This window comes from Sphaerodactylus townsendi, linkage group LG01 (assembly GCF_021028975.2).
Source record: "Sphaerodactylus townsendi isolate TG3544 linkage group LG01, MPM_Stown_v2.3, whole genome shotgun sequence".
Taxonomy (NCBI): domain Eukaryota; kingdom Metazoa; phylum Chordata; class Lepidosauria; order Squamata; family Sphaerodactylidae; genus Sphaerodactylus; species Sphaerodactylus townsendi.
This window is the reverse complement of record NC_059425.1, coordinates 75,024,826-75,044,256: the sequence shown is the minus strand read 5'-3', so window position 1 is coordinate 75,044,256 and position 19,431 is coordinate 75,024,826. Positions and strand designations below refer to the sequence as shown.

Here is a 19,431-nt window from a genome sequence, read left to right as displayed (position 1 = left end):
GGGCTTGCTGGGGGTGGGGGGAAGGGTTTTCCAGGGTGGGAGGAGGGTTTCTGGGAGTGTGGGAAAGGTAGGGAGGGCTTGCTGGGGGTGGGGGAAGGGTTCCTGGGGGTATGGAGGTAGGGTGATTGGGGGCTTTTGGCCCACAGATTGATGGATCTGTGGGCAGGGAGGGCTCCAGGGGTGGAGAGGGAGCCCGTGGGGGCTTTTTGCCCACGTATCGATGGATCCGCAGCCAGGGACTGCTCCAGGGGGTGGGGAGGGAAGGCAAGGAGGGCTCCAGGTCATGGGGAGGACAGGGAGGGCTCCGGGGGGTGGGGAGGGAGGGCAGGGGGGGTTGCCCGTGGATTGATGGATCTGCAGGCAGGGAGGGCTCTGTGGGGAGGGAGGGCGGCTTGTTTGCAGGGGGCTGTAGGCTACTGCCGGGCAGCAGAGCGCTTGCTCTTTGGGGCAATCTAATGTCAGGGTGAGGAACCCTAATCTGTGGGGCAATTGAATGTCTGGGTAGGAATTGTCCTGATATTTGATTGCTTAGCGCTTTATTGTTCAGGATACCTTTGACAAGAAAATAATGAACGTGCAAGAACAAGTAAGGACATTTCAGTTTTGCTGCCTTAGCCATAATATCTATTTTCCTCTCTCCATTTTGGAATGAAAAAACATGAGGGTTTTTGTTTCCTTTCTGTAATGTTACTACACAGCCAACTACAAATGGCTTCTGAAATGCTCTCACAAATGCATTGCATTACTCCCAGATACCTGGAATAATGCAATGTGGATGAAAGAGAGGCAAAATGTGCAAGAGAGCTCCCAGTTCTTTCATTTTATGCTCCATATCAAATGCATGTACAATCATCTCCTTTGAATTCATCTTTATTTCATTCAATGCCACTATATGAGATCACTGATATTTCAATACAAAGGCATGGTTTTTGTCACTGTTCTGATGCAATTAACTATCTCCTATGAAACCAAAATCTTTAATTCTCAATTTATGTGGTGGGAGGCAATCTTAGTGTCCTAGGCTTTCATGTCTGTTACATCTGAACCATATGCCATGTTCAAAGACCTAACTCAAATATTAACAACTTATTGATATTATAAAATAGAGCCCCTGCCCCATATAAACTTAATGCGTTAAACACTGCTAATATCTTATCATATGTGAGAATTGGGATATTTCAAACTACATTTACAAATAAACGCCAAACTTGTATCCAAAATCCACTAAACTTAATCTCATTACATGTTTTATTTCTTTCCTTCTTATCAGGTCAAAGCCAATTTATGGTCACCCCATGAGGTTTTCAAGGCAAGAGACGTTCAGAGGTAGTATGACATTACCTGCCTCTGCACAGGTATTTCTTGGTGGTCTCCCACCCAAATACTAACCAGTGCTACCCTGTTTCATTTCATACCACTGTTTTTTTGTATGATAACTCTATCCAGCAGCACAGAGTTTTCAAAAATACAACATGACAATAACTTCACTATGAATTCTGACAACATTAAATAGCCTCATGCTGAATCAATTGACATCTCAGATATTAATTATGCAATTATTCATGTTAAGGCAACACAATGAAGGAAATCAAGATGAAACAGTACTTTAATGATACCAAAGAAAAAAGTAGAAAAAAGACAAAACTTCAACAACTAAGATTAAACACTGAGGTGTGACTGTCAATTTAACAAGGTGGAAGAATGTGTGTCAAACCTGCATGGAAGGATCATCTGCCTGTTGCTTCAGGATTGATTTTTTGGGCATTGCTAGTGCGTCGTTGGGCGTATAAAGGCACCGAGATTCAGAAAACTGCGGAGAGTTAGTCAAGCTACAGATCACGTAATCACTGCCAGGGCTATCTTGACTTTTATTTTTGTCCAGCTCTTCCAGTTCTCTTTTTCTTCCAGATTTCTTGAAATTCTCATCAGGGTATATTTGACGCGGACTTCCACTAAGCCTTCTTTTGTAGTAATTTTGTTTTTCTGATAAAGAACCCTGGGGATCTGTGCTCACATCAAGCTGCCTGTCTTCTCTGTCATATTGAGGGTGCTTTGGATTAAGTCCCTCCTCCCCTGACAATTGTAAGGATTTTGTAAACAGTCTGTCTTCCCTGTCCGATTCTCTTGATAGATCCTGGAGATAGGATTCATTCATGTTACAGTTTGATTGGCGAAGGAAGGTGTCCCTAGCACGATAGTCCTTGTCATATCTTGCACTAAAAGAACTAGGAGGACTTTCCTGATGAGAACAATATCGCTCAAGTCTTCGGGACTGTGAAAGGTCTCTGACAAATACTGAACCACCATCCAAGTAACCCCTGATAACAAAGATATATAAAGTGAGAAACTCTTAAATCAAATTAGCATCAAATAGTCCATCAACCTTCCAAAACCAAGTCATATTTCTTGATTTCAACCTAACATAGCTAGTTCTGAGGATTCTGCACATTTAGCAGTATCTAACTAGTACAATTTTACAGTCCTTTTGCTGAAGAAAGCCAAAACTTTTCTACAGCAAGCAAACAGCTCCTGTTCTCCCAGACCCCATGCCTTCCAAGAAGACCTATCAGAGCCTGCATGTGCAAAGTAAACCATATGTTATGTAAATTAAATGTAGAAAAAACAACCCTTCAAGGTTACTAAGATTTTTCTAAACACTTTTCCTTTCCCTCTTAACATATGTCCACTGAGCACCTTCCTTTCTCTCTAATTAATCAATTAATCAATCATCAGAGCTGCAAGTAGAAGGAAGGAAGATGGCTATGCCCTGCCCTAATGACCTCTATGTCACTAGTGGGGTGAGAAGAGATAGCCAAAGTTTTTGCTCTCCATTCAGGAGTCTGAAGCTCTGCCTTTAACGGAAGGTGGTTGTATGCCACTATTTTCCACCTTCCCGCCCTCCTTTTTATCTTCTATATGCAGAAAATATAGACCTTTTCCAGCTGTGTCCCTATTACCCAGCAACCATCCCACTGCCTCAACCTGCAGCACAAACTACATGAGTTAGCAGCCAAGCACAGGGGTTCATTCCTCACCTATATTCTAGCACCTATATCCTGCTTTGCTCTCCTAGGATCCTTACTGTTTATTTCAACATTTTCTGTGCTGCATACATTCCTACAGGTTGTCTGGCATTTGGGTCTAACCCTACTCATCAGGATGAAGCAAATCCTTTTGTGAAATACTGAATAAAATCACATTTCATCAGTCTCTTCAAAAGAAAAAGTACTTTGATTAATGTAATTTGTAATGTAACATTTGCCCTCAGTAATCTGGGCCTCTGATTTATCAAGGAACTCTCTCCAGATGACCAAATCTCTAAATGGTTGCTGTTGCTAGCTACAGGATTCCAAAAGCTTCCACCCAAACAAAACTAGGATCCTTTAGACCCTTCTCCTGTACTACACATGCTCTCTCTCTTTGGATACATCATCTACGTGTTGAAGGTATTAATCCACACAATCATCTAAACTGATTCCAACACTACAAAGAATTAAGCATTTAAAAATATTTTAATTATTTTCCTACTATTTTTCTATTATTATTTTTTACTGTTAGTTTTATTATTAATTGTTCCTCAAATGATTTCCTTGGCTACAATGAAAATATAATGTCTCCATTATACTACTGAATCTATTTGTGATAGTATGAACACACACAAATATATATCCTCATGTTTTAATTCCAGTTCCCCCCTCCACATAATTTATTTTTAAATGTAGAATTGGATTTCAAAGTGATGCTATGCTTATGCAAAGGGGAATGCACAATTTTACATCCCAATCCACAGTAGGTCAGTAGGAGGGGACAGCACCACTCCACCCTCTCCAAAGAGTCCTCCCACAGCACAGGATACCCCAAAATAGAAAAAAGTAAAACACCTCCAAGAATCCCTCTTAGGATTTGATTTCTTACGTAAAACATCTTATTTTAATCTAGAGAGTGACAAAGTGTGCAATATACCTGTTTCAACTATCACTATACTTGTAATATTCTTATTTCCTATCTTGATATATGTCACTTGGAGATACTTGAACCTCAATGAAGAACAAAAAATCTAAATTGAAAGCACATCACATAGCCAAGTATTTTCACATCCTCTGTTTCCATAGGAAGTCTTTGTTGTTTTATACAATTTACAGGAAAAGAACCAAGAAATTCTTGATTCAGAAATGCTGTTATTTAGAGAGCCCTACCTGTCACCATCACTTAGGCTATCAGGAGAGCCCAGTCTGTCAGAAAGTCTCCTTTGCTCTCGTAGGTCACTGTCATAAAAGTCACAGCCAAATTCAGGCCACGAGCTGTGTTCCACTAATGATTCACAGTGTCGACTTGGAGAACAAATGCCCAGAAATTGTGGATTCCTTTGTGAAGAGCTTGAATGCCTCCCTGGAGATAGTCTCTGCAAAAGGAGAAAAATTCAGCCCATTGCACACAACATTCTTTAATTAAAAACTGACACCTTGTGAGGTAGGTGGGGCTGAGAGCATTCTGCGAGAACTGTGACTAGCCCAAGGTCATCAGCAGGCTTCAGGTGTAGGAGTGGGGAATCAAATTCAGTTCTATAGATTAGAGCCTACTGCTCTTAACCACTATGCCACGTGGAACCCAGACATCAGAAGTGATTTGACAGGCACTTTGGTTCCCTTCCTGCCCCACTTTTGAGCAAGCCAGATTTGGACAAGCCTTCAGCACACTGGTGTTCACTTTTCCCAAGATACACAAAACCAGAGAATAAGCATTTTCTGCCTGTAAGTGTGGTTTTTAGAAACCAACCTTCAACTATTCTGAGCTTTCTGAAACAAAATAAGCAGTTTAATTTATAATGGATAGCACACAGTGCTCAAAACAGACACTAAAAACAAAGTTAAAGCTCAAACTGAACATGATAGAGGTATTTTGGGATTACAAAGCAGAACAGCAGGAAAAGAGAACACATTATTACGAAACTAAGTCAAACACGGTTTAAGATTTCCTATTTTGTAGACTATGATGGGAGTATCTACAAATTACACTTCATTTCCCCCTCAACCACTATTTCTTCTTTCCCTTTCCTGAAAGCAGTTGCGTAGCGCCAAGGGGACGGGGGGCAACGCACCGGGCACACACCAGTGGCAGGGGCGCAGGGTGCACACGTGGCCCGGGCACAGTTCCCCCTCGCTCCAGCCCTGCCTGAAAGCCCCCATAACCTCTTTCATTTTCCTGCTTCCTTCTCTCCATTCTACCCACCAGCCAACCTACCTTTATCTGCCTGCGTTCAGCTTTCCGTGGCAGCCTTCCCTCAAGAACTACTCATATCACATTGTTATTCATGGGGTGGCTGCTGTTGTACAGGAGCAAACAGGCAGGCAGATGCAGGTCAGTCATGCAAACCAACTGGCAGTCAGTTGGTGGTTTCTGGTGGGGCTGGCCTGGATGAGTCTTCCCCAAAGGCCAAAACAGTTCTGGAAAGGGCCCTTCCCTAGCCCACCCTCGCATTTAACTGACAGACTCCAGGCGGAGAAGGCTGGCAATTACGTTATGATTGCCTAGCAACAACGAGACTCGCTCCAATTACGGGGGTGGAGGGGTTAGCGCCAATGTTTTGTTTTTAGAGTTCAAGTTTTTCTGTACGTGTGGGGCTTGACGCCAACTTGCAGATTTAAGCACCCACAAAATTGACAATGTTGAAAAAAATATAGATATTGATTGAGATTTTGATCGGGTACACTACTAATTCTGAAGGAACGAAACGGCACCCCCCTTGTAAGGACACCACTACCGCTTTCTCTGGATACAAAGAAAAAGCTCATGATTTGGGTGGCGGCAGCACCACCAGGTTTGTGTTTTTATCGGCAGTTGCTTCGGGATACCAGAAACCGCAAAGAACTAGCCGAGTGGGAGAGGAAGAACGTCTCCTGAAGGGGCCGGCGCAGGGTCCGCTGCAGAGGGGCTGGCGGGCTGCCGTTTTCAGGGGCATCGGGAATGGGGAGAAGGGGAAACGGAGGCCGAGACTCGGCAGGTCGTTACCCCGCTCAGGCTGCCGTCCCGCTGCTCGGACTCGCGGCGGCTCCGGCGGCCCAGGGACGGGGAGCGCGCCCGATTCGTGCGGCGCGGGGACGGCGAGCGGCGAGAGGAGTGGCTGCTGGATGGCGAGCGGCGGCGGCGGCGGCGGCCCCGGGGAGAGGGCGAGCGCGAGCGGCGCGGGCTGCGGCCTCGAGTCGAGCCGGACGTGGAGGCGCCGGAGCGGGAGCTGCGGGAGCCCGGCCAGGCAGAGGACGACATGCTGGAGCGGCCACTGCTAGAGTGGTACATGGCTACGATAGCGGCGGAAACGGCCTTCACTCCTCCCACCAACATTCGCTCCGTGCGCGTGCGCGCGTCACGCAACCGCTTGGGGTTCCACGGGAAGAGGGGAAAACAAGCCCTCCAAAGAATACGGAGAGTCACGTGGCCGGATAGGTGTCCTGGAGGGGAGGAGTTACTTACCTGGCCTGGCGCGCTGTCTAGTTTCTAAATTTGGCACTAGTGGATCCTTGGAGAGCTGGATGCCAAAAAAAATCAAGAGTATTGTGGAATCTTAAACAGCAAGGGCCACACGGCATCAAGAAAGAGAGCTACGATAAATTCCTGGAATTCTCATTGTCCCCTTAACAAACTATTGTCACTTATAGCTCTAGGGCGGAAATAAAATAGATTAAGTAATCCTGGAAGATCTGACTGCTCTGGAAAAAAGAAGTGGTCTTTGTGACTGCGATGAAACATCTGGATAAAAGAGTCAGAAGTAGCCCAATCTTAGTAGCCTTTTGAGCCACCGTTGATAATCTCCCCAAATTAAAGGACCACGAGAATCGCCCACCCCCGTATTAGAGCTAAATGCCTCTTTTTTCTAAATTAATAATTAACCAAGTATATAACACTTTTCTAACTAATAGCTTACTGAGACTCTTAAAAGGATGGGAGGAAGATAAGGGAATCCCCCGGCGGGAAGGGAAGAGGAAAAGATAGCAGAAATTTTCAGCTTCGTGGAGATCTGAATTAATGTGAAACCTTCAGCATGCTCCAAGACCTTTTCGGCAGACACTAGGGAATGTGACCTATATGCTTTCCTACTTAACGTTACTTACGCAGCACTAAGGCTGCAAGGGATCTCTTCAAGAAATTGCTAGGGTTATTATGTAGTTATCCTAGGATTAACAATTTTTTCTTTTCTCTCTCTGTTTGTACTGGAATTAATGCTTTGAACTCCTGTCATGCTACTCTCTACATTTCCTTATTGCACTTCATTTTTTCATTAAATGTTCAAAATCTTCACAATGTATCACTCATGTTTTTACCTCCCATTTTTCATTCCTTTGCCAGCACTTGAGTGCCCTTCTAATTTCTAAATTTATACCTTGGCTACATCCTGTAGGAATAGCAAACTGGTAGTGCAAAATGACAGTATATTTAATATCTGCATATACAATGTACACAGTTACAATTAGCCAGAGAAGTCTTGCAAAAAGATAATACATATCCAATATTGGTGCTCAAATACAAAAACAGATCAGTTCATCAATGCAAACAAACTAGCCTCCACAATCTCCTCATTTTTCAGTCTCCCTTTTGCTTGTTAGTGAACAGACATCAGACAGAGTTGGAGACTGTACTCTCTGAGCTTACTCATTCTTTAGGTGCTGGATCATCTATAGATGGCTGGAAGTATAAGATTGCTATATCCTTGCTTGCTCAGCCATCCTTGACATAAGTCCTGCTGACATATGACAACAAGAATTAGACTGTATGTACCCAGAAATATTGGCAAGTGGCAGACACACATTAGCATAGCTTACATGCTACATACTTTACAAATCTCCATATATATAGTTTCAGCCATGGTCATACAACCATAGTGGTTCTCTCACCCTATTTCCAGTCCTAACTCTTATGAGATGATGGAGTGGTGCTGCCAGATTGTGATGGCTGAGTAGCTCCTCGCTATGTCACTATCTTCAGCATGGCCTGCACTAGACCTCTCTGCTTTTCTCTGAAGTTATATGCATATCTAATATAAGAGGAGTCTTCGCTGTTAATGATTCAGGGTAGTACAGTTGCTCAGTAATTTTCCTTGAGTGTTGAATGGGATCGTGGAAGGCAAAGTTTGTTTGTCCCAAGTGCAGCAATTCCTTGACCTCATATAAGCCAGGAAGCATGGAAGCCAGAGGAAATGGAGTAGACAAACAGTTGGGTAGAGAAAGATACATTTTGAGTCCATAAGGAATAGCTATGAAAACAACAAATCAGTATGTTGGCCTTTGTGTAGACTTAACGGTAGAATCTTGTATTCTGGAACTTTCTGCATTGCGCTTTATAAGAAAGCCACTTTTTACACTTTAATTTAAACAGAAAAAGGCAGCATTTGTTGAAGACACTGAAACTGGATCAGAGGTAAGCAGGACTTCCAGTGATTATACTACCTTGAACAGGCTGATCTCTGTTAATTTGTCATTCATGATTTATTTACTGTCTCCATAGTCATCCTGATTCATTACCCTTAAAATCTATATTACTTCTCCATTTCAAGTTCCTCAGCCTCTAGAAATGTTTTGCCTGGAGATGAGATGACTGAGAGGTGCTACAATAAGCATCTTCAGGTATTTGAAAAGTTTTCATAGAAAGGATGAAGCAAACTTGTTTTCTATTGCCCTAGAAGATTGGAGCAAAACCATCAGAGTGAAATTAAACTGAAACCGTTTTTGGCTAAATGTTAGGAGCGGTTGCTGAGTGCAACAGGCTTTCCTTGTGAGGTTATGGGCTCTTCTTATTTGGAAGTTTTTAAGCAGAGGCTAGATGGCCATCTGACAATGCTGATTCTATGACTCACTATGAATTTAGGCAGATCATGAGATAGAAAAGGAAGAAACAAGCCAGCGCTCAGCTCTTCTGGTCATTTCTTTCCTGCCCAGGGTTTTGTTGATCACCACTTTGGGGTCAGAAGGAATTTTCCTCCAAGCCACACTGGACCAGGGAACCTAGTTTTCCCCCCCTTCCTCTGGACACATAGTAGAGGTCACTGGGCTTGGACTATAGAACATGAGTGGTGGTACTACTGTTCTCGGTGTTGGGGTCATTGTGTGTTTCCATCATCCGATTCCTCAGTGCCAGCTCAGACTTCAGCTGTTATATATGACAGAAAGTTGGATGGCACTATTCTCTCCCACCCCTTTTCTGTTGCCTAATGTCCAGTGTCCACACTTTAATTTGTGGGATCTAAGAGAGTTGCTAGAACCTACTCCTCCTTCTGCAAGGACACAAACTTAGTGTGGAGCATGTCCTGCAGTTTTCTGACCAGTACCACCATCTTGGACTGAAAAAAAAAATGCTGTTCTGCTTTTCTGTGGTCCCCCATCCACACAGACTATCCTTACCCTCCAACATGCCAACAAGGCCTAAAATTGGATGTGTGGTTTTTACAGGCTGTGTGGCTGTGGTTTGGTAATTTTTGCTCCTAATTTTTCACCCACATCTATGGCTGGCATCTTCAGAGGCATGTCACAGTAAGATACGTTTCTGTCCATGGCACAGTATGGAATGATTGTGTGGTGCCAATTGAATATATGCAAATGCACCTCACACACCCCACACACACACCTGTGAGGTAGACAAAACATATACCCCATTTTGATTTTTAATATAATGCTTTATTTACTTATATAATTTTAACCAAATAACCATTATTCATGTAAACTAAGTAATCAAATTACATATGATACGTTGTATATTTTTTATTTATTTTGCCTTGGCCTTATTTTTTTATCAAATACTACCTCAATAGCAAAGTTTTTAATTTTCTACATTTGTTAAACTGTGGTTTAAGTTATACATTTGAAGCTTGGTAAGAAGAAGTTGTGGGACTGAATGTGCTGTTAGCTGCGTAGACTGACACATAGCTCAATGTGTCTTGAGGTCAGAACATGCGTCTCTTACCTGTCAACCAGTGGAGAGATTCAGCAGGTTTGCACCACTTCGGCAGAACCAGCTGTTAAAATGGTGCTTGTAAACAACCAGTTGTTAAATTATTTGAATCGCACCACCGGAACCGATTGTTAAATTATTTGAATCCCACCACTACTGTCAACCATTTGTGAGGACTCAAAGAAGGTCCTCTGTTGGCAGGCTCTGAAACAGGAGGTCGGAATGGTGGCCATGGGGGATGTGGTAGAGCAGGTCCTAATGATAATGGTGCTGTTGGTGGCATTGACAGTACAGGAGGTGGGCTTAATGTTGGAATTTCCAGCCTTGCTTTGCATGCAGCAGCAGCAAGTGCAGCATGGAATTCTGGGAAGCTGCACGAACATTCTAAAGCTGACATTTAAAATCCGTTGGCAGTGTTCTGTTCCCTCACACACTCTCTGAGACTGCCTGACTGACTAACAAAAAGAAAGATGCTCTTGTATACTGCTCTGTAAACCAAATGATGTGCTCTGACTAAAAGATATTGTAACGCAACCAAACTGTAACAAACCATTAGCCGTGCATGTAACTATTATGTAATACTGTGTAATATAATGTAAATATCTCTCTCAGGTTAAGTAAAGTTCTGCTTATGTTTAATGAACTTCTGAAGTAAAACAGCTGGTCTTTTGACAGATAACTATTCTAATTTGACATGCCGCACAATCCATATTTCTGCCCACAACTTTGCTTGACAGGATTATATATATACCAAATATACCTGTTGCCCTTCACTTAAAACAGGAGTTCTCTTCATCAACTCTTTCCACCCCATGTATAATTTTATAAACCTCTATCATGTTCCCTCTTAGTTGTCTCTCTTCTAAACTAAAAAGTCCCAAATCCCAAATCATCTTGGTTGCCATCTTCTGTACTTCTTCCAGTTCTGCAATGTTCTTTTTGCAATATGATAAGTATGAGTAGTGCTATTCTTAATGATGCAACTGAAAGAATGTTCAGTTGTCAATGTGAATAGATGCAAAAGGAAAGTCCAAAAATGTTTGACACATAGAATAGCAACACAAAATATGGGAAATATGAATCAAGGTAACCTGGAAATCATAAAACGAGAAATGGAATGTTTAAACACTGAAATCTTGGGAGAGAGTGAACTTAAGGGGACTGGAGTAAAACATTTTCAGTCACAAACTTACAAAGCATTTTACTCAGGGAATGACAAACACAGAGCAAGGTTCAGCAGACCCTTAAAGTTATTAGAGAGTTTTCAAGCCCAGGGAATTTCAAAAGGGTACTAAAGTTTTCTTGTTAATACCAGATCATGTGGGTAAGCTTAAGCTGAAATGGATGGGACCTTTTTGAGGATCAGAAGTTACTAATGATAACTATGCCATCAAAGAAATGGGTTCAAGGCAAAAGCCTCATGTGGTACATATTAACAAACTTAAGAAATATGTGGAGAGAACAGCTCAATTTTTTTCTGTGACAGTAGTTTTAGATCATATTGCTAGTTGGCAGACTGAAGTAAGAAAGTTTTCTGTCTTCAAACAAACTACAACCCTTTGACTTTGTTGATCAACTTTGTTGATCAAACAGATGAAGGGAAATAATGCAAGATTTTTGAGATGAGCACTTGTACTGCAAAATTTTGAGTATGACATATCTCACATTCCAGAAAAGGATAATGTCATTCATTTAGATCTTCTGAAGATGCTAGCCACAGATGCAGGCAAAACGTCAGGAGAAAATGCTACTAGAACACAGCCATACAGCCTGGAAACCACACAACGCCTCATTGTAGGCAGTTTATCTAGATGCTGTGTGCCAGGTTTAGCAACAACCTTGCTGGGCAGTTTGCACAATTTTTTGAGGTATTTCCTCAGGATTGTCTGAACCTTGCTTCTGTTGCTAAAGTGTTATTTCTAAATACCTGAAATACATATAACCTCTACAGGTGACATCATTGAAAGAATGCATTCAACAGCTACTGATAATTAATTTGATTAGACTTCACCATATGTATTAAACACTGTACTGACTAGAGATAGTTCTCAATTGTTCTCCAATAAATTTTTTAAATATTATTTGCCATTTCAGTTTCACTTTTACTTGACAAAGGCTCATGAAAGCAAAGCCCACAACTGGACAACCTGGCTGTTACTGAAGGCCATCTCTTAGGACCCTATTACATCTATTCTGTGGTCCTTTCACTGACTTCATTTCTGGATTTAATTCAAGATGTTGGTACTTATCCTTTAATGCCCTACATGAGCTAGGGCCCACATATTTGAAGGACCACTTTTCACTGTATGTAACCATGCAGCAGCTTTGCTCTTCCCAACAAGGCTTACTATCTGTGCCCTCTAGGGTAATGGTGGTGAACCTGTTACTATTGCTGCTCGGGTAACATTAAGCACTCCTAGTTCAGGCAACGTAGTGAGGCGCAGGAAGCCAGTGTTCTTCAAAAGCAGAATATTTTTATTCGAAAGTGATTGGTACAGCTCAGGCAGGGGAATCGCGCCGCTGTAGCCAAGCGCAGGATCTTTTATACCCCAAAATCAAAAGAGCACAAGGGGGCAGGTAAGGGGGCAGATCCCTTACCTTGCAACAATAACAAAACATCAACACATCAAAGAAAGGTAAAGTTACAACTTTGTGAATGGAACCATGAGATCTTGCTGTCAAGCGTCTTCCTGCGAGACTTTACAAGAGCGCAGGAACAGGGAGTGGAGAGTGTCCATTCATAAAACTGGGTGAGGCTGTTAATGCACCCAGGTATCTGGTTATCAGATGGGCTGCTTCCTTGAGTTATGTCCTCAGGCTCCCGCGCCTCAGTCCCGCAACAAAAGAAAGTTCAAATGGTCCAATGATGGTCCAGACACATTCTCCAACAGTTGGGACATCTAGGGGGCCGTCATCAGATCCAATTTGTAATTCCAAAGGGTCTTTGTTTTTGCTAAAGAGATTTACCGGGTGTTGGTCCAAACTGAATTCCAGGACTAACTTCCTTGGGCCTTAATATCAGCTGCTACAAACTATTGCTTATATTAACAGATACAAATATCTAAAGTAACACTTCTAATTTCAACACTAGATGCAATCCTAAAGAACTTACAATATAATAAAAGAGCACCCACATATAAACATTAGGCAAACAATAAATCCAACACTGAGGGGCTTACACTAAGTCTTAAAAGTAATAAAAGCAGGAAGAAAACCATGTAAAACATTGGCACAACCACATATACACATCCTTTCCAGACTCCATGGAGACTTCTGAGTAACACTGGTCTCTTTGCTTTGGTCTTTCACCTGTGTAGTCTAATGATAGGCTTAGGAAAATATTTTCATATTTTCCTGGCGGTAACAAACCTATGGCATGCGTGCCAGAGGTTGCACTCAGAGCCCTCTCTGTGGGCACGTATGCACAGAGTTCGGCGTGTGGGGGGCGGAAAATCACCCCCCCACACACACACACACATCTAGGCTGGTCTGGGCCACTGGGCACGATGTGCATGCACTGCAGTGAGCAGGGAGGACTTGGCTGGTGGGCCTGGTGCCTGTGCTGAAGGTGGCTGCTGCCCGGGGGGGGGGGGGCAGAAGAAGAGGAGGCAGAGATGCTAGAGAGGCACAGAGCGACACGTGCGGGACTTGCTGGAGGCTACAGCAGACTGGCCCCTGCTTGAGGGGGTGGGGAGGAGGCAGAGGGGTGGGGCGGAGGCACTGGAGCAGCGCAGGGCAGAGCTTCAGGTGCATGCAGGACCTGCTGGAGGCTAGAGCAGGCTGGCTGCTGCTGCTCAAGGGGTTGAACAAACAAAATGTGTGCCTTTCCAAACACCCAGGAAACGCTCAGACCCAAGTTTTTTGCTGATCATCTGGGCAGATCAAACCTAGGAAGGAGGAACCGAGATGCATTAGGATTTTTTAAAAAGCACACCAAGGCCTTTGCTAGAACTGCTTTTATTTTTCTGTTCCTGTTGCATTTTTGTGGGAAGTCAAGTGCTGTGATGACATGTGAAGGAAAAACTGCAGATCAGATGGCTGCTCCACCAATTTAGCGTTCCTGAAGTTATCCCACCCCTCACACAGCATTCTTAGGATTGCCTTCCTTGACTTCCTTTTTACTTCTATTGGGGGGGGGAGTATTGAGTTTCAGAAAGTGAAACTCCCCACACACCCCTCCCCCTTTCCCCGCCAGGTCCCCAGTGTGATAATAATGTAATTATTTCAGGGAGATTATTAGCATTAAACCTAAGACCTAGTTTTGGGGCAGCAGTGTAGGTAACCCTGTTAAGCGCTCTTAAATCCCACTGATTTTCATGGGAAGAACTAAAGTGCAATCCTTTACCTGGGAGTAATCTCGGTTGCTGGCAATGGGGCTTGCTTCTGAGTAAACCCTCCTGGTGTCGTGATTCACTCATTGAAACATTGCATGGTTGCTTCAAAGCAAAGCCACTGACTACCACCAAGCTTACTCCTGAGTAACGTGCACCTCGGAACCAACTGTTTTTTCTAAACTAAAACCTCAGTATTCAGGTTAAATTGCCGTGTTTATTTAACTTTATTTAACATAAGTCATCTAAAGTAAGGAAGACAACACAGTACTGAGAAGACACCTTAGAGTTGGAACATTCTTCTCAATCCAGAGCATAATCTATCTATATATAAAAAGCTAGCAGTGACTTTGTTAGTCATGCCTTAACGCCGAAACGGCTGGACAGATAGCTGCCAAATTTTCACGACATTCCTCCCTGTTGCGGGCAGGTAATCGGACCTTCAAATCGCCGAAAGTCCATACCTGAGCCAGGTAAAACTGGAGTTTGCCTTTTTCTTCTAAGAAAATTTGCGAGGGGGGGGCGAACCAACACTACTGGCTCCGCTTCTTTTGCACATGGCCCTTTAAGAACCCAGGGAGCTGGCCTCGATCTGAATGCCTCACCACCCTGCCTCTGCTGCCTGACTGAGATAGCCTCCTTGCCCCAGTTCTGCCTTACCCAAGCCAGGACTGTGCATGTCAACCAGCCTCATGGACAGCAGGATTCACACTCTGGACAGTTCCATTGTGGAATGGAAAGGGTTACCTTATACTTAAAAAAAGACACCACCATATAACAATGTGAACTGAAAAGGGAAAGGGATTCCATTTGACCACCCCAAAAGGCTATGCTGCGGATCATTGGACCTGCATGGACATCTGTGTGGGTTGCGGACTGTGATGAGAAGGACAATTGCCACAGCAACACGTGGCTGGGCCCCGCTAGTGTCTAATAAAAGTGTCCACAGATGACCAAATTGCCACTCTGCACAACTGCTGGATTGATACTCCCTGCCAGAATGCTGTAGAAGAACCCTGCATCCTGGGGTAGCATTGTTATCGTATTTATTATATAGGTCAACTGGCTCAACAAATTATGTATATAGACAATAAAAATTAAAAAAGAAATAAAATATTTTGGTGAATATCGAATTCTCGTTAGGATACTTCAGTGATATATAATGTCTAAAATATACTGCGTTTCAATGTAGCTAGTGGAAAGTGTTGTCAGATTGCAGTTGATTTAGGATTACCCTGTAGAATTTTCAAGGCAAGAGATGAGTAAAGGTGGTTTGTTATTGCCTGGCTCTGCCTAGCAACCTTCAACTTCCTTGGTTGTCTCCCATCCAAGCACTAACCAGAACTGATCCTGAGACCCAATGAGATTGAGCTAGTTATGCCTTTGTGAAAATTTCATTGTTATACAATAACAAGGGAAACTGCCATGTTGTTTTAATTTAAATTCATAGCAGCATTATAATCCACCTTTCTCACTGCGACTGAAGGCGAATTATGCAGAGCAAGTCAACAGGATGGGACACCCAAGTACACAGTGCAGTAAAATTAGGGTTTCAGAAACCTGGAACTAAGCAAAAATCTGAGCAGAACTGAAATAAATAATAAGCATTAACATGTTGTGTTAAATTACACAGTAGAATCCTACTTCCAACATTTAGGGTGGTTTTAACTCTTTACCCAAGCATCTTTCTGAACCATTTTGTTGCAGTACAGCCCTATTACCTATGTAAAAAAGCTCTTCTGAATAAACCCAGAGGGTGGGAGGCTTCCTGATCTCATCAAGCAGCCATTTCATGAGGAGGGGCCACAACAGAATCTCAGCAGTGGGAAGCCTTGCTAACTTCAAGAAAGCTACTCCATAAAATAGAAAAAAACCACAGGAAAAAAATCCTAAATTGTATCAATTTAAGTTGCAGTCCTAAACACATGTACTAGTAAGTAAGCCCCTGCTTTTGAGTGAACATGCTTAGATCATGTATACAGAACAGTTGATTCTCCATGAAAGCTTCTCCTTATCTTACATACCATAATGTAGCAAAACAAGATAAGCACAGAACAAAGTCTCGTGAAAGGAGTCTTATCTGTTGAAATACTGAAAGTACTCCAAGATGAAGTCAGTAGTTATTACTGAACTTCCTAGGGCGTTCAGCCACCAGCCTGGATTTCCTGTACTTAGTCTCTTGTAACACTGTAAGGATCTTGTGTAAGTACATATTACTTTTTTCATATTGTATTGGAATGTGTTATTACCCTAATTCTGCACTGAGCAGGTGATTGGACTAGAATGGCCTGTATGGCCCCTTCCAGCTTTATGATTCTATTATACCCCCGTTGAGGACTTATGAGAAGACATTCTGCTCTTCCAGGTAATTACCATTGAAGAAGGTAATGGACATATTGGGTTATGTGTGGATATTGATTATGGAATGTCTGGATGACAATTTTATTAAGCAAACTTTAGTGATACATAAGCATGTTTTTTTCTAGATTTCCCTCTGTACACATTCCAAAAAACTATATGTCATTATCTCTCAGCTGTGTTGCTAGGAAAGTTCCCATAGGAAGTTTGAAGGGAGAGACAAGAACTGGACTATTGTTCGATCCTAAATGCTAGGCAGAAAAAAAATGCATCTTTTCCTTCTTTCATGAAACGGTTATTAAAATATTCATGCTGTCCCTCTGTTAGTAGCCAATTAGGTAACAGTAACAAACATGCTAAAGGCTAATCTCATATAAAGGGCATATTCTGAGTTAGCAAAAATTGTAATAAGAGTATATAAACTTTGTGTAAATAGCTCATGACTGAGAATATTTGATAATTCTAAGACTGAAGCAAGTTGCTAACAATTTGATTGTTAAGTTTCCTTAAACTTTTGTAGCACAGAAGGTTTTTAGTTGAAATGTATTGCCCCCAGAGGGAGGGATGATTGCCATGGTAACAAACACACAACTTATTGAAATAAAACAGACACTTTATTTGTGGCAATAAAATTGGCCATAGCCATAGCGTTTATTGGCAGAAAGACAGAAGAGCGTGGCGCAGCATGGGGGTCTGATCTGATAGCTGGGCTGCCAGGCAGGCTGACCCAAAACAGCTTTCCTCAAACCTGCTGTTTAAGGAAAATGAACTCACCCTTGAGTTACAGGAGGGCAGAAATGAAAGGGGGAATTCCAGACGGGAGGAGGGCTGCATTCTGAAGAATCCCCCATTTTCTGAGGGGGGGGGCGCAAGCTGTCTCAACCCAAGCAGGGCTGCCAGACCCCAGGCTTGCTCCACCCCTACCTCATAGGGAGGTTCCCAAAGGGGGCAAGCAAGCAGCTTCCCCGGGCAAGATCAGTCCCCCATGCGCAAATCGACAATGGCTATGACAAGGATAAAGCAAGAACAATAGCCTCTGTACCCCTGAAAAGAAAGGGGAGAGGTGGGTGGGACTATCTCAGCGGCAGGACGGGAGAGGGGCCGCACGTGGCCCGTCCCCAGTTTAAATGGGGGAGGGGCGGTCTGGGCAGCTGACGCCAGGGCTCTGCGACCTGATGTCACCCCCCAGCCAATCAGCGAGCGAGGCCCTGCTGGCCTCATCGCTGGAGGACGGGCCCGCCCCCGCCCCGGCCAGAAGAGGCGGAGGAGCCTGATGCTGCCCCTTCCCCTGGTGGCAAATGGCGGCCGCAGTAAGTCGCGGGCCGCCTCCCTATCTCAATAGTGTATACTCACATTCCAATATTTTTAAAATGAATTTCTTATGGAGTCACGTTATTTTTATAGGAGAGGCATTGAAGAAGCTGCATTTTCATGTAGGAGAAACTGTGACTACTTTCTTCAAGTCCTGCTGGTGTTTTGCTGATGGACAAGTGCAGGTTACCTAACACTTAAGCAGTACTAGTAGTATCCACCTACAGCCCAAAAATTGTATGAACACTACTTATTGGGGAGTAAATCTCATTCAGTGGAATAAAGCTAACTTTTGAGTAGTCAGGTCAACATTTGTTACCGCTGTTTGCTAGGTAACAATAAGTGATTTCAGCTCAGCAACTTAATGAGGTGCAGGAAGTAGGCGTTCTTCAAAGCAAAAGGATTTTATTGCAAGTGGTGGTCACAGCTTGGTCAGGAGAGAATCGCCTCTTGCAACACAGTGCAAGAACTTTTATTCCCAAACTTCAAAGGGGGCAAAGGGGAGGTGAGGGGGCGAGTCCCTCACCCAAAACACCAATTGTAAAACAAGACAGTTCAAAAACGAGATACAGTTACACTTTTCTGAATGGGATTCCCAAATCCCGCTGTCAGGCGTCTTCCCGCAAGATCTTGCAATGGTGCTGAACAGAGAGCAGATAAGGTTTTATTCATAAAATCCAGGTGACTCGCTATCGCAATGCCCTCAGGCTCCCACTTCACTTTGCTGTAACAGAGAAAAGTTCAAACTGTCCAATGGTGGTCCCTGCACGTCTTCCAGCGGCTGGGGGACCTTTGGGTGCTGGCAACAGATTCGATTTGCAAATCCAAAGAGGGTCTTAGTCCTTATCAAAGAGTCGGCTGGGCGTTGGTCTAAGCTGCATTCCAGAGCCAACTTCCTTGTCCCTTAATATCAAATCTTTCTAGGCTATTGCTTTTACTATCAGACACATATTTCAAAAAAATAACATTTCTAACTTTAAACATTAGGGGAAAACTCTTAAAGGATAAACACATATACTTTATCTAGGCAAGACTTTTACATATTACACTATTGGCTGGCAGGCTTCTGCTTAAAAAAAACTAATAGAACCTTAACCTAACCGAAGAACCTTATTAAACTAAAATCCTAAACTGCAGGCATAAACTCAACAAAAAGGGGCTTTTATTACATCCTAGAACAGGCCTGGGCATTATATGGCCTGCGGGCCACATCCGGCCTGCCGGATGACCCTGACTGGCCCCCCTGCCGTACTGGGGAGCGAGGTGACTTTGAAAGCCCCACAGAAGCCGGTTGCCTTGGCTGCCGGCTTCTGCGGGGCTTTCAAAAGGCCCCTCTGCCTTTTGGCCCAGCCCTCCACAATATTTTCTTTCTTATGCGGCCCCATGGAAAAAATAATTGCCCACCCCTGTCCTAGAATGACACAAACACAAGGGAAACCATATAACATTGGCACAAACATACATATATGTTCTTTGTGAACCTTATGGAGGCTTC

General features: G+C 43.3%; 1 protein-coding gene across 3 annotated transcripts in view; it reads right to left on the bottom strand.

The window, feature by feature from the left end:
• LOC125425993 (zinc finger protein 318-like) overlaps positions 1-6,382 on the bottom strand; it is a 63,958-nt gene extending 57,576 nt beyond the window's left edge. For 2 of the 3 annotated variants that reach the window (XM_048483983.1, XM_048483992.1), the window contains exons 1-3: positions 6,010-6,382; positions 4,197-4,402; positions 1,715-2,318 (exon numbers count right to left, since the gene is read on the bottom strand). In XM_048483983.1, coding sequence (XP_048339940.1) covers positions 1,715-2,318; positions 4,197-4,402; positions 6,010-6,339 — 1,140 coding nt within the window. In that variant the 5' untranslated portion in view covers positions 6,340-6,382. The remainder of the gene's footprint in view (positions 1-1,714; positions 2,319-4,196; positions 4,403-6,009) is intronic. The other variant, XM_048483973.1, reaches the window with a different exon arrangement.
• Between the last annotated feature and the right edge of the window lie 13,049 nt (positions 6,383-19,431).